Source organism: Typopeltis vanoorti, chromosome 14 (assembly GCF_054136105.1).
Source record: "Typopeltis vanoorti isolate ZY-2024b chromosome 14, IOZ_Tvanoo_1.0, whole genome shotgun sequence".
Lineage (NCBI taxonomy): Eukaryota > Metazoa > Arthropoda > Arachnida > Uropygi > Thelyphonidae > Typopeltis > Typopeltis vanoorti.
The window spans coordinates 57,460,585-57,479,223 of NC_143562.1; the positions used below are offsets into that span (position 1 = coordinate 57,460,585).

Consider the following 18,639-nt stretch of genomic DNA (forward strand, 5'->3'; position numbering starts at 1 on the left):
TCATCATTTATATGGATCACATTATGAAAAAAAAAATGGCATTAAACCTGATATCTGAATCGGAGATATCAAACTTCATTCTTTGTTTTATGCAGTTGTTATATTCATAAACCAATCTAGTGCAAGTCTGGTATTCCCTCATTAAACTGAATAACTTCAGTAATAAATCTAGTATGAAAATCATATATAAAAAGACAAAGTCTATGAAAATATGGAGAAGCAGAATCCAGCAGAGCGCAGGGAAGTAGTCGTGTACCCCAGGGCACTTTGCGTGAACCACTGCTGTTGAATTTGTACATAAATGATATAGGAAATAATTTGAAGAGAGATAAAAAGTTCATCATCATCATCAAATTCCTGACATGTACCCTCAAGGGGTGTAAAGGATATCATAGTACTACATGAAAAAAATTACATCATTACTCACTTCCTATCTACAATTTTCCTCCAAATCAGTCTGTTACTTGTCAAGACAACAATATTATCATTATCAGATCTTATATTTCTATCGTCTAAGGCACATTGTACCGTATCAATCCACCTATATCTTGGACTTCCTCTGGGTCGTTTTCCTGTCAACCTGGCAGAGAACACTTGTTTTGCTAATCTTTCCTTGCCCATTCTGTTTAAGTGACCATACCACCTGAGATTGGCTCTGCTAACGCATTCCTGGATGCTGACAATGTCAAGTTCTTTCCTAATATCCTCATTTTTAATATGATATTGCCATTGATGCCATCTGCTCACGCCTTTAACCTTTCTCAGGACTCTCATATCTGCAGTCTCCAGTCTTTGGTCAAGTGTTTTACTTCTGACCCAGCTCTCAGATCCATAAGTTAAAACTGGTTTGAACACTGTCTTGTATGCAGTTAATTTCGTGTTCTGACTAATTTCTCTCTTATTCCATATGAAGTTATTCAATTGACTTCCCCTACCATACCAGCTTTATTGATACTGTTGTCTATTTCTATATTTAATTTACCATCTTCACTAAAAATCGTGCCTAAGTAGCTGAAATCTTTTACTTGTTCCACAGGTTCTCCATTCACAACACAGTTGGCATTTTCAATGATTCTGCCTATTTTCATTGTCTTTGTCTTTTTATTGCTGACCTTCAAACCATATCTATTACAACAATTTTTCAATTTAGTCAGAGAATCTTGTAGACTTGTAGCGGATTTATTTAGAAGTATAAAATCATCAGCATAAAACAAAGAGCTGACATTACCATCTCCAATTTTGATATCATGTTTAATACCACTTTCCTTCATAATGTGAACCATATAGATGAATAACATTATCCTGTTATTCATCATAATGAATAACAGAGAGGATAATGCACATATTGTTTCACACAAGATTTATCATTAAACCATCTTCCTGTACTTCCTTCAATTCTAACTGCTGACTTACAACTCAAATAAAGACTGAGTATTGCTTGATATAATGCCCCATTGACACCATATAACTGGAGCATACTCAACAGCTTCTCTCTTGGCACCTTGTCATATGCCTTTTCCAAATCGACAAAACTTAAATACAGATCTTTGTTAAATTCCCATGATTTCTCAACTATTTGTCGTAAAGTAAAGATCTGATCTTGACAGCCTCTATTTGACCTGAATCCAGCTTGTTTTTCACCAAGTTTTAATTCCACAATTCTTCTCAACTGTTTCTCAAGTATACTTGCATAAATCTTACCAGGAACACTCAGTAGGGAAATACCTCTGTAATTCTCACATTCAGTTTTATTTCCCTTTTTATATATGGGTACTATGAGAGCTCTAGTCCAATCATCAGGAATTCGTCCCTCTGTTCAGACATTCTGAACTACTATGCAGTACAGCCACTGTAAGACTTTTATACCACCATACTTCAGCATTTCTGGTCGAATATCATCTACTCCTCCTGCCTTTCCACATGTCATGCCTTTGATGGCTTTTTCTACTTCAAGTATGAATATGTATTCCTGACTACATGCTTGTTGAGTGTTTTTTTACCACTGTGTTGTCATCACTGCTTGTTTAATTTAGCAATTTTTCGAAGTAATTACTCCATACTTCAAGGATATCTATTTCTGCACTTTTCTTGTGAAATTTATCATCTCTAATTCTTTTTACAGCACTCTTTCCTCCATTTCTAAGCTTCTTCAACAACCTCCAGAATATTTTGCCACCTTCTTGATATTTATTTTCTATGTTCTTACCAAAGTCCTCCCATGACTTTTCTCTAGATAGTCAAAGTGTTTAGCTTTCTTACAAAGCAGTGAAGGAAAAGAGAAAAGCATATCAAAAGCTCCTGGCAAATAAGTCAGCTTGTGCTCTTAGAGAATACAAAGACAAATGCAAGAATGCTAAACACTGTGTAAAACTAGCTAAACAAAAGTCATGGGAGGACTTTGGCAAGAATTAAGAAAATAAATATCAAGAAGGTGGCAAAATATTCTGGAGGTTGATGAAGAAGCTTAGGAATGGAGGAAAGAGTGCTATAAAAGGAGTTAGAGATGATAAAGGTAACCTGAAAACGGGAGAAAAAGATATCCTCGAAGTATGGAGTAATTACTTTGAAAAACTGCTAAATGAAACAAGCAGTAATGATAGCACAGTGGTAAAAAACACTGAAAAGCATGCAGTCAGGAATCCATATCCATACTTGAAGTAGAAAAAGCCATCAAAGGCTTAAAATGTGGAAAGGCAGGAGTAGTAGATGATATTTGACCAGATATGCTGAAGTATGGTGGTATAAAATTCTTACAGTGGCTGCACTGCATAGTTCAGGAAGCCTGGATAGAGGGACGAATTCTCGATGAGTGGAGTAGAGCTCTCATAGTACCCATATATAAAAAGGGAAATAAAACTGAATGTGAGAATTACAGAGATATTTCCCTACTGAGTGTTCCTGGCAAGATCTATGCAAGTATACTTGAGAAACGGTTGATAAGAATTGTGGAAGAGAAGCTTGGTGAAGAACAAGCTGGATTCAGGCTAAATAGAGGCTGTCAGGATCAGATCTTCACTTTACGACAAATAGTCAAGAAAGCATGGGAATATAACAAAGATCTGTATTGAAGTTTTGTCGATTTGAAAAAGGCATATGACAAGGTGCCAAGAGAGAAGCTATTCAATACACTGCAGTTATATGGTGTCAATGGGGCATTATATCAAGCAATACTTAGTCTCTATTTGAGTTGTAAGTCAGCAGTTAGAATTGAAGGAAGTACAGGAAGATGGTTTAATGTTAAATCTGGTGTGAGACAAGGATGTACATTATCCCCTCTGTTATTCATTATCTATATGGATCACATTATGAAGGAAAGTTGTATTAAACATGATATCAAAATTGGAGATGTTAATGTCAGCTCTTCGCTTTATGCAGATGATGTTATACTTCTAAATAAATCTTCTACAAGTCTGAAAGATTCTCTGACTAAATTGAATAACTGTTGTAATAGATATGGTATGAAGGTCAGCAATAAAAAGACAAAAACAATGAAAATAGGCAGAATCATTGAAAATATTAACTGTGTTGTGATTGGAGAACCTGTGGAACAAGTAAAACATTTCAGCTACTTAGGCACGATTTTTACTGAAGATGGTAAATTAAATATAGAAACAGACAAAAGAATCAACAAAGCTGGTATGGTGGGAAGTCAATTGAATAAATTCATATGGAATAAGAGAGAAATTAGTCGGAACACTAAATTAGCTGTATACAAGACAGTGTTCAAACCAGTTTTAACTTATGGATCTGGGAGCTGGGTCAGAAGTAAAACACTTGACCAAAGACTAGAGACCACAGATATGAGAGTCCTGAGAAAGATTAAAAGACTAGAGACCACAGATATGAGAGTCCTGAGAAAGATTATGGGCGTGAACAGATGGCATCAATGGCAATATCATATTAAAAACAAGGATATTAGGAAAGAACTTGACATTGTCAGCATCCAGGAATGCGTTAGCAGAGCTAATCTGAGGTGGTATGGTCACTTAAACAGAATGGGTGAGGAAAGATTAGCAAAACAAGTGTTCTCTGCCAGATTGGCAGGAAAACGACCCAGAGGAAGACCAAGATATAGGTGGATTAATACGGTCCAAAGTGCCTTAGACGATACAAATATAAGATCTGATAATGTTGGAGTCTTGATAAGTAACAGACTGATTTGGAGGAAAATTGTAGATAGGAAGTTAGTAATGATGTAATTTTTTTCATGTAGTACTATCATATCCTGTACACCCCTTGAGGGTACATGATGATGATGACATTTGTCTATGTATTCTCTTAGAGTCAAAGCTGACTTATTTGCCAGAACTTTTGATATGTTTTCTTTTTTTCCTTCCCTGCCTCCTTAACTTCCTGTGTTGTCCACCATGGAGTTCTGATTTTTCTATCCTTGCAGACAACCTCACCACATGCCTCAGGCTGAATCAATCAGTGTTTTTTTCAGTGCCACTGAATTTCCAAGGTTTGGTTCCTGTTCTCAAACTCTTTCATTTTTTCTTGAATAATGTTTGTGTATTTTAGTCTACAGTTCACATCTGAGAGCTGCTCAACTTTTATTTGCTTTAAAACTCTCTTACATGTTCTTCTTTTCAGTATGTTCAATTTTATTCTGCTCAAGACTAAATGGTGATCACTTCCAATTTCAAATCCTCTGTACACTCTGGTGTCCTGCACCAGGGAGAAAACATCACTATCAACAATAACATAGTCAATGAGACTTTTCTTATTCCTTGCTTCTTCTCTCCATGTGAATTTGTGCGCATTGTTATGTTGGAACATGGTGTTAGTAATAACCAGTCCATGTCCTGAGCAGAAATCCAACAGGTATTTGCCATTATTATTAGCTTTGCTCTTTTCTCCAAATTTTGCCAAAATATTTTTGTATGTCTCACAATCATTTCCTACTCTGCTGTTTAGATCCCTAACAAGGACCAACTTTTCCTTTTTCATTGTGTCAGTTGCTTTTTCTAAAGCCTCAAAAAATTCCTCCACTTCTAGCTTAGTAGAACCTTCTGTGGGATCATAGGCACAAATAAGTCTCATTGTCCAGTTCCCCATTCTCATATTTGCCCACATCAGTCTACTTGAGACTGCCTGCCATTCAAGAAGATTAGCCTCGTATTTTGTGTTGAATACTATGGCTACTCCTTCTTTTCCTTGATTGTTATTGCCTGAATATAACATTTTGTATTTATTGCTCAGAAAGATCTCACCAGTTTTTGTCTTTTTGTTTTAGTCACCCTATTATGTCAATCTTGTACTTATCTAATTCCTCAGCTAGCTCTATTTCTTTGCCATTAAGGCTTCTTATGTTGATAGTACCGATCTTTAACTCTGATGATGTTGAGTTGTGGTGTGTTTTCAGATTTGTTCCAGTAGCTGACTTTTCGCTGTTCGCCCTGGTTCCCTAGCGAAAACAATGGGGTCCTTGTTTAAGCTAGTGGTAAAAAGTTGAAGAGGGCAATAATTAATCAAGGTAATGCAGGATGATTTGAATAGGCTGACAGTATGGGAAAAACATAATGGATATCAATTTAATGTGGAAAAGTGTAAAGTTATGCATTTTGGGATACAGAGATTTCAAGCTGTGAACCACATTAAGGGAACTGTACTCCAGGAAACTGATGAAGCCATTGATCTGGGGGATAGATAAGGAGTTAAAGTTTAGAGGGCATATTGCTAAAGTAGTCGGGATAGTTCACAGGATTACTTAATTATTGAAGAACATTTAACACACAGAGATAAGGGAGTTATCATTCCTCTTTGCAGAGCCTTGATACAACCACATCTGGATTACTGTGCTCAGATCTGATCACCTTTCTTGGGGATGAGGAAGTGGTGAAGAGAATCCAGAGGTGAATGACCAAGATGGTGAATGGTCAGTAGAATGCTCCCTATGAGGATAGTTGAGGATTTGTGGATTGCAAAAAAGGGGGAATATAATAGAAACATGTCAGTTACCTAAAGGATTTTATATGACTGATGCAGTGGAAATGTTTCAACACTTGGCTAGAGAGAGCTGAACAAAAAGTCATCTCTGGAAGTTGGGTAAGAGTGTAGTAAGCAAAAGTGTGAGGACTAGATTTTTCGCTTGGAGAATGGTGAATGAATGGAATGAGTTGCTTGAGTCAATTGTAAGTGCTTTGTCTGTTAATGATTTCAGGGAGAGGTAGGATGCTGATAGTTTGGGTCTCTCATGATGAGTCTTAGAACTCTGTGGAGATGCCTGTGCAATAATAATAATAATAATAATAAAATAGGCAGAAATATAGAAAAATTCAACTGCATTTTCAATGGACACCCTATAGAACAAGTAAAATATTTCAGCTATTTAGGCACAATTTTTAGTGAAAATTGCAAATTAAATATGAAAATAGACAACAGAATAAGAAATTTTTTTGTGACAATGAGAAATGAAATTGGAAAGAGACAACAGAATAAGCAAAGCTCGTATGGTGAGTTGAATAAATTTATATAGAATAAAAGAAAAATTAGCCAGAATACTAAACTAGCAGCATACAAGATAGTGTGTTCAAACCAATTTTAACTTTCGGATCTGAGAGTTAGATTATGGAAAAAAACAGTTGATCAAAGACTGAAGAAATTTGAAGCTGGTAACATCTAAGAATCTATAAGGAGAGCTAATCTAAAGAGCAATAGGTCACTGAAACAGAATGATACAGAAAAAGTTGGCAAAGCAGGTTTTGATGTCAAGATGGTAGGGAAAAGATCCAGAGGAAGACCAAGGTCTAGGTTGATTGGTGCAGTAAGAAGTGCTCTAGTTGACAAAAATATAGGATCTGATAATACTGGAGTGTGGACAGTACCGTCGAGAGGGTGTAGCATAGAGTAAGCCTGCCTCACGGCGCGGCTTAATAAGGGTGCTCGTTCAGCCATATTGCGGTAGGCGGTGTCGCTATGCTAACAATTCCTGTTAGGTTAGCAAGTGGGGAAAGAAGTTCTTCCAAGCTTAAACTGATTAAAAATTATTTGCGAACAGCAATGACCCAAGAAAGATTGGTTGGTCTAGCAACTATATCGATAGAGGCAGACACAGCTTATAATTTACATTTAGAAGAGCTTATAAACAGTTTCATTGTGCGATATCCCCATAGAGCAAACATTTAATTAATATTATTATGCAATCGTCAGCGTCTATGTAAATGTCAGCTCTTTGCTTTATGCGGACGATGCTATACTTCTGAATAAATCCGCTAAAAGTTTGCAAGATTCCCTGACTAAATTGAATAACTGTTGTAATAGATATGGTATGAAGGTCAGCATTAAAAAGACAAAGACAATGAAAATAGGTAGAATTGCTGAAAATGTCAACTGTGTTGTGAACAGGGAACCTGTGGAACAAGTAAAACATTTCAGCTACTTAGGCACGATTTTTAGTGAAGATGGTAAATTAAATATGGAAATAGACAACAGAATCAACAAAGCTGGTATGGTAGGAAGTCAATTGAATAAATTCATATGGAATAAGAGAGAAATTAGTCAAAACATTATATAATGCTATATACAAGACAGTGTTCAAACCAGTTTTAACTTATGGATCTGAGGGCTGGGTCAGAAGTAAAACACTTGACCAAAGACTGCAGATATGAGAGTCCAGAGAAAGATTAGAGGCGTGAACAGATGGCATCAATGGCAATATCATATTAAAAATGAGGATATTAGGAAAGAACTTGACATTGTCAGCATCCAAGAATGCGTTAGCAGAGCTAATCTCAGGTGGTATGGTCACTTAAACAATTAGCAAAACAAGTGTTCTCTGCCAGGTTGGCAGGAAAACGACCCAGATGAAGACCAAGATATAGGTGGATTGATAAGGTATAATGTGCCTTAGACGATAGAAATATAAGATCTGATAATGATAATATTGTAGTCTTGACAAGTAACAGACTGATTTGGAGGAAAATTGTAGATAGGAAGTTAGTAATTATGTAAATTTTTCATGTAGTACTATCATATCCTGTACACCCCTTGAGGGTACATGTCAGGAATTTGATGATGATGATGATGTAATCGTTTTGCATTAATATTTCTCTTGTAATAAAAACAAAATAGTAATTGGATATTTTCTTATATTTTTGTCTTATAATCCATCAGGGGTGATATTTAATTGTTTGCCTCAGGGCACAAACTAATCTGGCGACAGCTCTGAGTGTGGACAAGTGATAGAATAACTTGAAGGAAAATTATGAAACTACGAGACTATGAAATAATAGTATATTAATTACATCCAGCAATTGTGTTCTTACCAACTTGATATTTCTGAGTCTCAGAAAGAGAGTTAGGACAGAGGGGCAGATATTCGTTTTTGTCTGAGACTCTCATCTCATCATTTGCTGAAATGTAAATAAGCTTCCTTACATTTTTGGTAGGGTTTCAACCAAAATCTTTCAATTAACAGGTGTGTATCATTGTTTTGAATTTGAACTGAAAGAGAGTTAGGACAGAGGGGCAGATATTCATTTTTGTCTGAGACTCTCATCTCATCATTTGCTGAAATGTAGATAAGCTTCCTTACATTTTTGGTTGGGTTTGAACCAAAATCTTTCAATTAACAGGTGTGTATCATTGTTTTGAATACTAGCATGACTGAATAAACCTAACCTAATGCTACGTACGAAGTATTCTTTGTACTATTTAGAAAGTTCTTTGAATTAATATATCACTTTCACAAACACAGCAGTATATTATCTCCAATTATTATATGCATATCTCAATTATCAAATGGCAACTGAATCTTGTGTGCATGATATTTTCAAGTAAAAGGAAAGTTTAAGATTATCGCTCTACTCTGAAAACAGTGACAATGCCATTATGGCAGATATATGTTATGTCATGACAAATAAGCACTGCTTAACTTTATTTATAATTTTTTTAATGGAATTATGATACTAATTGTTCTCACCAATTTTAATTTTATTTAAATTCAAAAAGCAAAACATAATTTTTCTTAAATAACTGGCATATGAACATTTCATATAAAGTTAAAAAAAAAAAAAAAAGATATTAAGGAGCTGTATAGATTTTGGATAATACTTATTTATATTCAACAATGAAATAATAAAACTACCTCCATCCTGAGATTTATCTCTTTTCCGTTTCTTCTTTTTGGCATTCTGTGCATAATTATCCCTTGCAGTCCAGCCAGGATAAAGCTGCATATGCAATTGTCTTTCTTTCCGAGCCATTTCATAATACTTAGACTGTTCCTCTCGAGACAGACTATGCCACTAAAACAAAAATAATAATAACAATAATTAATTGATATTATATTAATGTTATTCAAAATATTTCATTATGTATAAATAAATGAATTTGTTATTCTAAGCATGCATTAACCCTTTTGTATGCGCACACACACACAGACACACACGCACAACATGAATTCTCGATTATCTGTTCTTCAGAATAAATGAACCTTTAGCTAACCCATTCTTGGTGAGTTAGCCAGCTCATATGGAGGTGACAAGGTTTTTTTCTCTTGGGTTTTTCATCCCACAAGCAGAGAAACTGGCCACAAGAACACATGTGATTAATCATACATGATACACTGCGTCATGCCCTTAATTGATTCATCTATAATCTCAAATAACAATAACCAGGGCCGCACCAACCCGAGGGTGCAAGGGGTGCACCGCACCTGGGCAGCAACATTAATAGGGCAGCATTTTATGTAGCTAATATCTAATTTGGATTATACAATGCAGTATTAGGGGCGGCCGATAAAAGTTTGCACCTGGGCGTAAAATACCCTTGGCGTGCCCCTGACAATAACAACTTATTCTTGAAGGGGTTTGCAAGTTGAGTGACTCCTGGAACAGGCAGATCTACACTTTGAATGGATTTTCTTCTGCCTTTGATCCTAACATTTAATTGTTCCAAACAACTGACTCTCCTCAGTTGGATTCCATAACTCATTGTATATGGATTTTAAAGTGAGCTCATGGAAGTGAACACACACACACACAGATTTCTATTTCATTTCATTATGAATTTTCATTATGATTTAGTTAATGAGTTAGCCTAAAACTAAACAAATAAGTAGCCAATTTTTTTCCTATATGTATACAGGAAGTATTGCTTAGATAACAAGATGGCATCAAAAATCAAAGAATGAGCATCATATTATTTTACTAAAGGTAAGTGCATAACGATACAACAAACATAAACTGAGAAAGTGATACTGCTGATGGGGAGTGTGGCATAAAAAACCAGCTTGGGCAGACCTGAATATGAAAAAAACTATCATTACAATGTCTTCATAGTGCAAATGGAAGAACAATGGAGCATTGTGCCCTTCGATTGGAAAAGACCTGCATTATCATGATGAGAGGAATCTTTATATGGGCTTTTTCAGTTGAAGGTGAGTTAGCCAATCTCATACAGAGGTGGGAGGGTTTTTTCTCCCAGAAACTCAGGTTTTTCATCCTGTGTATAAACATATCGCCGATGAAAACACACGTAATTTACAGACAAGAAATACTACTGTTGGTGATGGTGGTGGGTGATAGATGACATTGATGATAGAAGTATCGTTGGAGAATTAAGTAAGTACAGGAGACACAGAGTAGAGTACAGTGTCCTTCCACAATGAATCCTTGGACTCCTTGGAGGTGTCACATAATAATAATCAACACTGGTATGTATACTATCTGCAGAATCTTCAAAAATATTTTGAAGAGCACTCTTTCAATTTTGAAAGAATGCTCTTCAAAATTCTGTGACAGATCTGAAGAGTGCTCTTCAGATCTGTCTTTCAATTTATGCAAAATCGCTTAAATTTAACATCGATATTTCTCAATTATTCAAGAGGTAAGTCTACCTTTGTTGGACATGTACCGTTTTGAAAAAAATATGATTTTACTTCAAACTGATTGTCTTGTAAACTATGAGACAGTCTTAATTATAGAGACCCATCTTATAAAAGGAATGAGTATGGTTCTCAACTAATCTATTTCAAATCTGTTATGTATATTTGGGAGAAATGTAAAGAAATAGAAGATTTGATAAAGACTGGGAGAATCAATAAGGCTTATAACATTATAAAAGGAATAAGCCAGAAAAACAAGACAAGAAGTACAATTATCAAAAATAAACAGGGGAACACACTTTTGATAAGGAAGAAATTTCAGAAAGATGGAAGGAGTACTTAGAAGATCTATATAGTTGGAAAGATCTAGATGCCAAGGCTATAGAAGCCGAAACAAGACTTGATGTGGAAGAAATTGGTCCAACTATATTAAAAGATGAATTTGAATGGGCACTAAATGAATTGTCGGCTAACAAGGCACCAGGCGTTGATAACATCCCCTCAGAATTAATAAAATATTCAAGAAACATAACTAAGTCATACCTTTTCAAGATCATAAAGGATATATATGAAATGGAGATCATTCCCAAGGACTTTACACAATGCTCTATTATACCCATTCCTAAAGTAAATAATGCAAACAAGTGTGAAAATCATCGAACAATAAGCTTGATATCACATGCTTCGAAAATACTACTAAAAATTATACAAAAAAGACTAACAAAGAAGGCTGAAGAGTATATTGGTAATGACCAGTTTGGATTCAGGGAACAAGAGAAGAGAAGCAATCCTAGTTGTAAGAACAGTTATCGAAAAAAGATTTGAGAAGAATCAAAATACTCTGATAGTCTTTGTTGACTTGGAGAAAGCCTTCGATAGTACTGATTAGAACCAAATGTTTCACCTCCTAAAAACAATAAAGGTAGATTGGAGAGATAGAAGACTCATATTTAATCTTTACAAGCACCAAGAAGCCCTAATAGAAACAGCCAGTGATAAAACAAAAACCACAATAGCAAGAATACATAGAGGTGTAAGACAGAGTTGCTCTTTTTCACCCATACTGTTTAATCTCTACATTGAAGATGCAATAAATAAATTGAAGGAATTAAGATAAATGAAATTGATGAAATTGAAATTAACTGGCTATGGTTTGCAGATGACACAGCAGTTATAGCTGATAATGAAGACAAACTGAAATCCACCCTGACAAAGATGAAGGAAATTTTCACACAGTACAGCCTAAAAATTAATTATAAGAAAACAAAACTATTAATTACAAATAAAGCAAAATCCAATGAAAATAAACCTGAAAATAAATAATAACCCAATACAACAGGTATTCTCCTTTAAATATTCTGGAAGTCTTATCGCGGAAGATGGAAGAAACCAATCAGATATTAAAGCACGAATTATCTTGGCCAAAAAGGTATTCTACAATAGAAGAAACATTTTGCTTTCACCAGTAAAGGACTTAGCATCCAGCTCAAAAAAAGGCTAGTGAAAACATACATATGGAGCATTGCATTATATGGTTGTGAGGCCTGGACGCTAACAAAACAAGACATCAAAAAGTTGGAGCCATTTGAACTTTGGTGCTGGAGAAATATGATGAAAATTAGTTGGACAGAAGGAAAAAGTAATGAAGAAGTTCTAAATATAGTTCATGAAGAGCAGTCATTAATGAACCACATCAATAAGAGAAGAAAAGCCTAATTGGACACCATCTGAAGCATGAGGGACTGATTACAGAAATAATGGAGGGGACTGTAGAAGGAAAGAGGCCACGAGGCAGACCAACGATGCTAATGAATAATAATGCTAACCGGCGCTAAGAGTTATGAAGAGATAAAAAGGAGGTCACAAGACAGGATGTTATGATGTGCTGCTATAACTAATTTGGGAGAAATGTATGCATCTTTGGATTGATGCACCAGAGAAGATGTATATTTGGAAACTACATAGGGTCTACACATCCACTTTTCCACAATAAATTTCATTAAATCAAAGTAAAATAAATCTGAATGAAAATCTTTAGGCTTAGTTATTATTGTGTGAAACATTAATGAAATATGAACCTTATTTTAAGTTCATATTCCATATGTATTTTACTTATTATGTGACTATAATAAAAGAAACAGAATGAAAGCGTCACATTGAAGTAGTCAATATAATTTGAGCTGGCTGTATAATTTGAGTCTCAGCACAAGGAATGATTCAACAGGAGTAAAAACAATGTATGATTTAACAATGTATTATCCCATTGCACAAGGGTGGTGCAAAAACTGATGTATCTAACTACTGACTATCAGTATCTCTGGAGTGGTGATAAAGATTTTGGAAAAGTTGGTAAGAGACAGCATACAGAAATTGGTTGACAGAGAATCTATACTTGCAATGAACAACTTGGATTTATTAATGGAAGGAATGTTTGAGCAACATTGGTATGTATATATCATATCATATCATATCATATCATATCATATCATATCATCTCTCTTTCTCCTGTTAGAAGACAGGAGAAAGAGAGAGATGATATGATACCTACAACCTCCTACAACCTTCTGAAAGGTTCATACAGATACCATTTTATAATAATGTCACAGTTAGTTATACAGGGGAAATGGATATACCATGATATTTTTGGACTTCTTTGCTAAAGCTTTTGACAGGAGTTATCATAGAAGGCTGTTGCATAAGATGGAAGATGTGAGATTGGATTATAAATTTCTCGTTTGGATAAGAGGCTGGCTAACTGAGAAATATCAAAAAGTGTTGTTTGGGGGATGAATGTATACCAAATTTAAGGTGATCAGTGTACCCCTAGGATCAGTCCTTAGTTATTTAATCTTTACATTAATGACAATGGAAAGGATTTGACAGGTGACATAAGCTGTTTGCTGATGATGCAAAGATTGGTAGAGTAATCAAGAATGCAGATGATATGCAGTACTTGTTGTATTTGAATAACTGGAATTATGGATATGTGAAAATGGCTATCAGTTCAATGTTAGTAAATGTAAAGTTATGCACTTTGGTGCATGAGATAACCAATGTCATATTATATGGTAAGATTATTCTAGAAGAAACTGACTAGGCTAGGGATCTTGGAGTTTTAATAGATAGGAAGTTGAAATTCAGCAGTTATATAGAAAAGATTGCAAATACAACTCAAAGGATAATTGCAATGCTGAAATGAATGCTGACACATAAGAATAAGTATGTCGTATTTGCCTCTTTACAAGACTTTGATATGACCTCATCTAGACTACTGTGTGCAGATTTGGTCTCTTGGTTTTCAATGTAATACAGATACAGTGGAGAGAGAATGCAAATAAGAGTGTTGAATATGATGTCAGGACTGTGGAATGTCAATTATAAGGAGAGACTGTTAGAAGATAGGAGAGAGAGAGATGATATGATAGTTACCTACAAACTTCTGAAAGGTTCATACAGATATCAGTAGATAGAATTTTTCATTTTATGGAGTGTGAGAAGAGGATAACAGGGCGTCCATGGAAGTTGAGAATGAATGCAGTCAAGAAAGGGGTGAGAGCTAAATTTTTCTCTAATAGAGAAAAAGTGCACAGCTGGAATGGCTTACCTTTGAATGTTGTGAGTGCAGATAGTATGAATAGATTCAAGAGAAGATATGATGTGTGAACTCTTCTGATGAGTCTCTGTCCTCCTGGAGGTCTCTTGTAATAATAATAATAATAATAATAATTTTTATGGCTATTTTGCCTATTTTTCTTTAGGAGTACCCTTTTATAATGTCATTGGCTTTTTACTCAATTTTTTTAGGGCATTATTAATATTTTAAACACATAAACTGATTTTCGCAAGTAATCCAAATGAAACTAGCTATTTCAAAGAAGTCAAATATTGCCAAGATTCTGCAGATGCAAATGAAAATGATCGAACTACAAAATAACAATGCTAAAAGATGCTTTACCATAGGGGAAATCTGCTGTGTTCTCTAAAACCAAAAATATTCCCCAAAACAATGATCACATTTGATAGTACTTACATCTGCAGGCATTCTTGGAGATATGTACTAAAGTTGATTGCTAACCATCTTGGTGATGAACTTTCAAAAGCAAATATTTTTTCTGGATACAAATGAACACTTACATGCCAATGTTATATATTTCTATGTTCAATTTAATCCAACAAAAATATAAAAATTAGCCATGGTTATCCTATTTCATGAATCTCACTAAAGTTAGAGGTGTTTCTTTTTTTATATATAAAAAAATAAATTTTTCATTAAAATTTACATCTTAGTTTAAGTGCAAAATAAAACTGTAAGGTTAATATATTTCCAATTGTAATATTTTGAGAACCTAAATAATGCCTAGTCAATATGTATACTTCGCATAATAAACATACAAATGTACCTAAATCTGTTTTCTTTACCTCCTCATACCTAGTGTCATCCCTTTTATGAAGCCAGCTGCAAATGTAGTCTGCAGGTACAAAAAAGACAGTACCAATCCCTGCTCTAGATTATCCATGCATTCTGGTGTCAGTACAGAAAATCATTCATTTAGAAAGCTGCTGTGCTAATAGATGAAGAGACTGCTCTAGGATATTAAGAAGGAAGCTGAGTGCGATAGATGAATTTCATAGAAGCTCAGTAATTCATATAATCAGTACAAGCAAGACTTTTTTTTAAAGCATACAGTGACATGAATCTTAGAAAAAGTGAAGAGGATGATGTGATTATTTTGCATACTGTTTTAACATGTTTTGAAACCAGAAAAATAAAAATAAAAAAGGATGACCAATCCTATGCATGATAATGTTGCATTTTTTTTAAATGTTGAAATCTGTTAACTTGGTGTTAGATACAAGTGTGTCAGAGAATGTATTAACACATTCGCTGCCACGCTACTTTGTCATAGTTTGTTTCCGTATGCCAAGCAATTTCACTTCTTCAAGGTCAGTACGGGTAATCTCGTTGCCAGCGGTAAGTGACATACGAGTATACTCATAGTTGGCTTGTGCGGAGCATATACCTTCTACGAGCATACACAGTTTTGCTGCTAGTTCCACAAGCCAAGCATTTTCACTTCTTCAAGGTCAGTACGGGTAATCTCGTTGCCAGCAGTAAGCATCATACGAGTATACTCGTAGCTGGCTTGTGTGACTCATATATCAACTAGAGTATACTCGTAGTTGGCAGTGAACGTGTTAAGAAGAAACACAGGAAAGTTCTTTATAAAAATTATACAAGAAAATGTACTAATGTATAGTAAAACTGAAAACGAATCTTCCAGAATGAATGCTAAAGAAAACATAAATAGGCTTTTAGATGGTTACAGAAACATTTAATATATAATAATAATATTTCTTGAGGGTTAAACTATCTGGAGGGTTAAAGAATTATTAATATATAATTCATTAGATTCAAATTTGGACATATTAAATGACTTCCTACAATTATAACAGAAAGCAGCTAATTTTTTCTGCTTAAAACAATTTGGATGGTTTCTCAAAAACACAAAATATGAATTTCCCAATAGTGGTGATGATAAAGGCAAAAATCTCACCGGAAATTAACAGGAGGACCCATATCATGTCATAATTACATAAAACACATGAACAGGCATGCACATGTGAACGCATACATGCACGTGCACACACACTTTGTATTCTCACCTGTGTGATTCATGAACTGACAATCAGATGACTGCTAAATACTATATTAAGCTATGAGTAAATCCAACATTTTCTACAAGAATAACTAACTAAAGGACATAACACAACAAAGAGTTTGAATTAAAATGGGATTTATTCTGAAATATAATGTTAATCAATTTAAATAATTTGTGGTTTTCACTTATCAATAAATCATATATATTTTCTTGGAAAAAATAACATAGTAGATCATTAAATATGTGGAGTAATTAATAATATAACATATATTCATTAACAAGAAAATCTTATTTCATCTTGTAATATAGTAACACATGTATAAAAGAATAAGTATATACTCCTCTCGGTATAATTTAACCCATCTAATAGCTACATAATATATATATATATTATGTTAATTTTCACTATTGAGACCATGTTTCTAAACATATAACAGGTTTCATAAAATATACAATATATTCAACAAATTCTATTGATATTGAACAATGTCCCTGGCTACCCAGAAACCCCATGATTTCAACACCGAAGGCATTGAAGTAGTCTACTTGCCCCAAACATGTCTCTAATAATTCAGCCTCTAGACGGGGGGTACAACATTCAAGATGCCATTGTTGTTATAGAAAAAGCTGTGAAAGCCATCAAGCCCAAAACAATAAATTCCTACTGGAGAAAACTGTGTCCAGATGTTGTGCATAACTCCACAGGATTTACGACAGACCCAATCGAGGAAATCATGAAAAAGATTGTGGATATGACAAAAAATGTGGGGGGGGGTGAAGAATTTCAAGATATGGATCTTGGAGAAATTCAGGAGCTAATAGACACCACACCAGAAGAATTAACAGAAAATGACTTGATGGAGATGAGTGCTTCTGAACCAGTGCCAGACAGCAAGGAAGAAGACATAGAAGAATCAGTGCCAGAAAATAAATTGACATTAGACAATCTGGAAGCACTGAAACTAAAGCAAATGGTGGAAGAAGGATTGGTACCATATAGAAATATTTTTAGAGAAATGAAAAAGTAAAAAAGTCAAACAGAAATTACGATGTATTTCTGTAAAGTTACACTGAGTGTGCCTCCCTGTCCTGTCTCCCCCTTTCACCTCTGCCACCCCTGAGACAGCAAGACCAAACCCTCCTCCTCCACTACTCAACGTGAAGATGATGAGGATGAAGACCTTTATGATGATCACTTCCACTTAATGAATAGTAAATAATCATCATGCCATATAGTTAATAAACTTATCTGTTGTATGTGTGTGTATGTGAGCATCTTGGTGTGAAAATCTAACAACTGTACAACAAGAACTGTATGAGATGTTTTTGTATCATCATCATCATTATTGCTTAAGCATTCATTGTGCAGAACATCGTGTGCAAGACTTATATGAAAGTTGATAGCCTATCCTTACAAATGTACAGTGAGTGATATTTAATATGAAATTAATAATGTGTTAGTTTTCTCACTGTTTTATAACTTTGCTTTCAAAGAGTACATTACTGTACAGTATGCGTCTCTCTCTCTCTCTCTCTCACGTAACTGAAGAAACTGCGTATCAGCCTATCATCACAGGTAAGTGGTTTTTTAAAAATGTAACGATGTTTCTAATATTGTATTATAAATATGACTGTCATACTGTATGCCAAAAATGTATACGATTCATTCATTAGAGAATACGCTAGGTTACTGTGAAACAATCATATCGATTACACTAGGCTACCATAAAGCAATCATACTGCTACTTCTTCGTTATCACTGAATGAATCGTTATACCTATAAATAAATATTAATTTCTTTGTCACATTATCTTTTTATTTTTGATGTCTAATGTTAGTAATACGTATAACATCTACAGTGTTTTGCATCGTATAAGACATTGTTGATGTAGGTACAGACAAACGATTCGTCTTGTAAACAGATGACATAAACTTACGGTATCGATAAATACAGTACAGTACCGTAAATGTATTTTCTCTTCCTTATGATTTTCTTGATAACATTTTCTTTTCTCTAGCTTACTTTATTGTAAGAATACAGAATACATATAACATACAAAATAGGTGTTAATCGACTGTTTATGTTACTGGTAAGGCTTCAAGGTCAACAGGTGGATATTAGTTATATGCAGATTTTTGACTGCACAAGGG

General features: G+C 34.6%; 1 protein-coding gene across 5 annotated transcripts in view; it reads right to left on the reverse strand.

Moving 5' to 3' along the window:
* The window catches only part of LOC150099507 (transcription factor 7-like 2), a 427,945-nt gene that overhangs the window by 69,840 nt on the left and 339,466 nt on the right, over positions 1-18,639 (reverse strand). For all 5 annotated transcript variants that reach the window (XM_090403548.1, XM_090403547.1, XM_090403546.1 and 2 more), the window contains one exon: positions 9,089-9,248. In XM_090403548.1, coding sequence (XP_090259674.1) covers positions 9,089-9,248 — 160 coding nt within the window. The remainder of the gene's footprint in view (positions 1-9,088; positions 9,249-18,639) is intronic.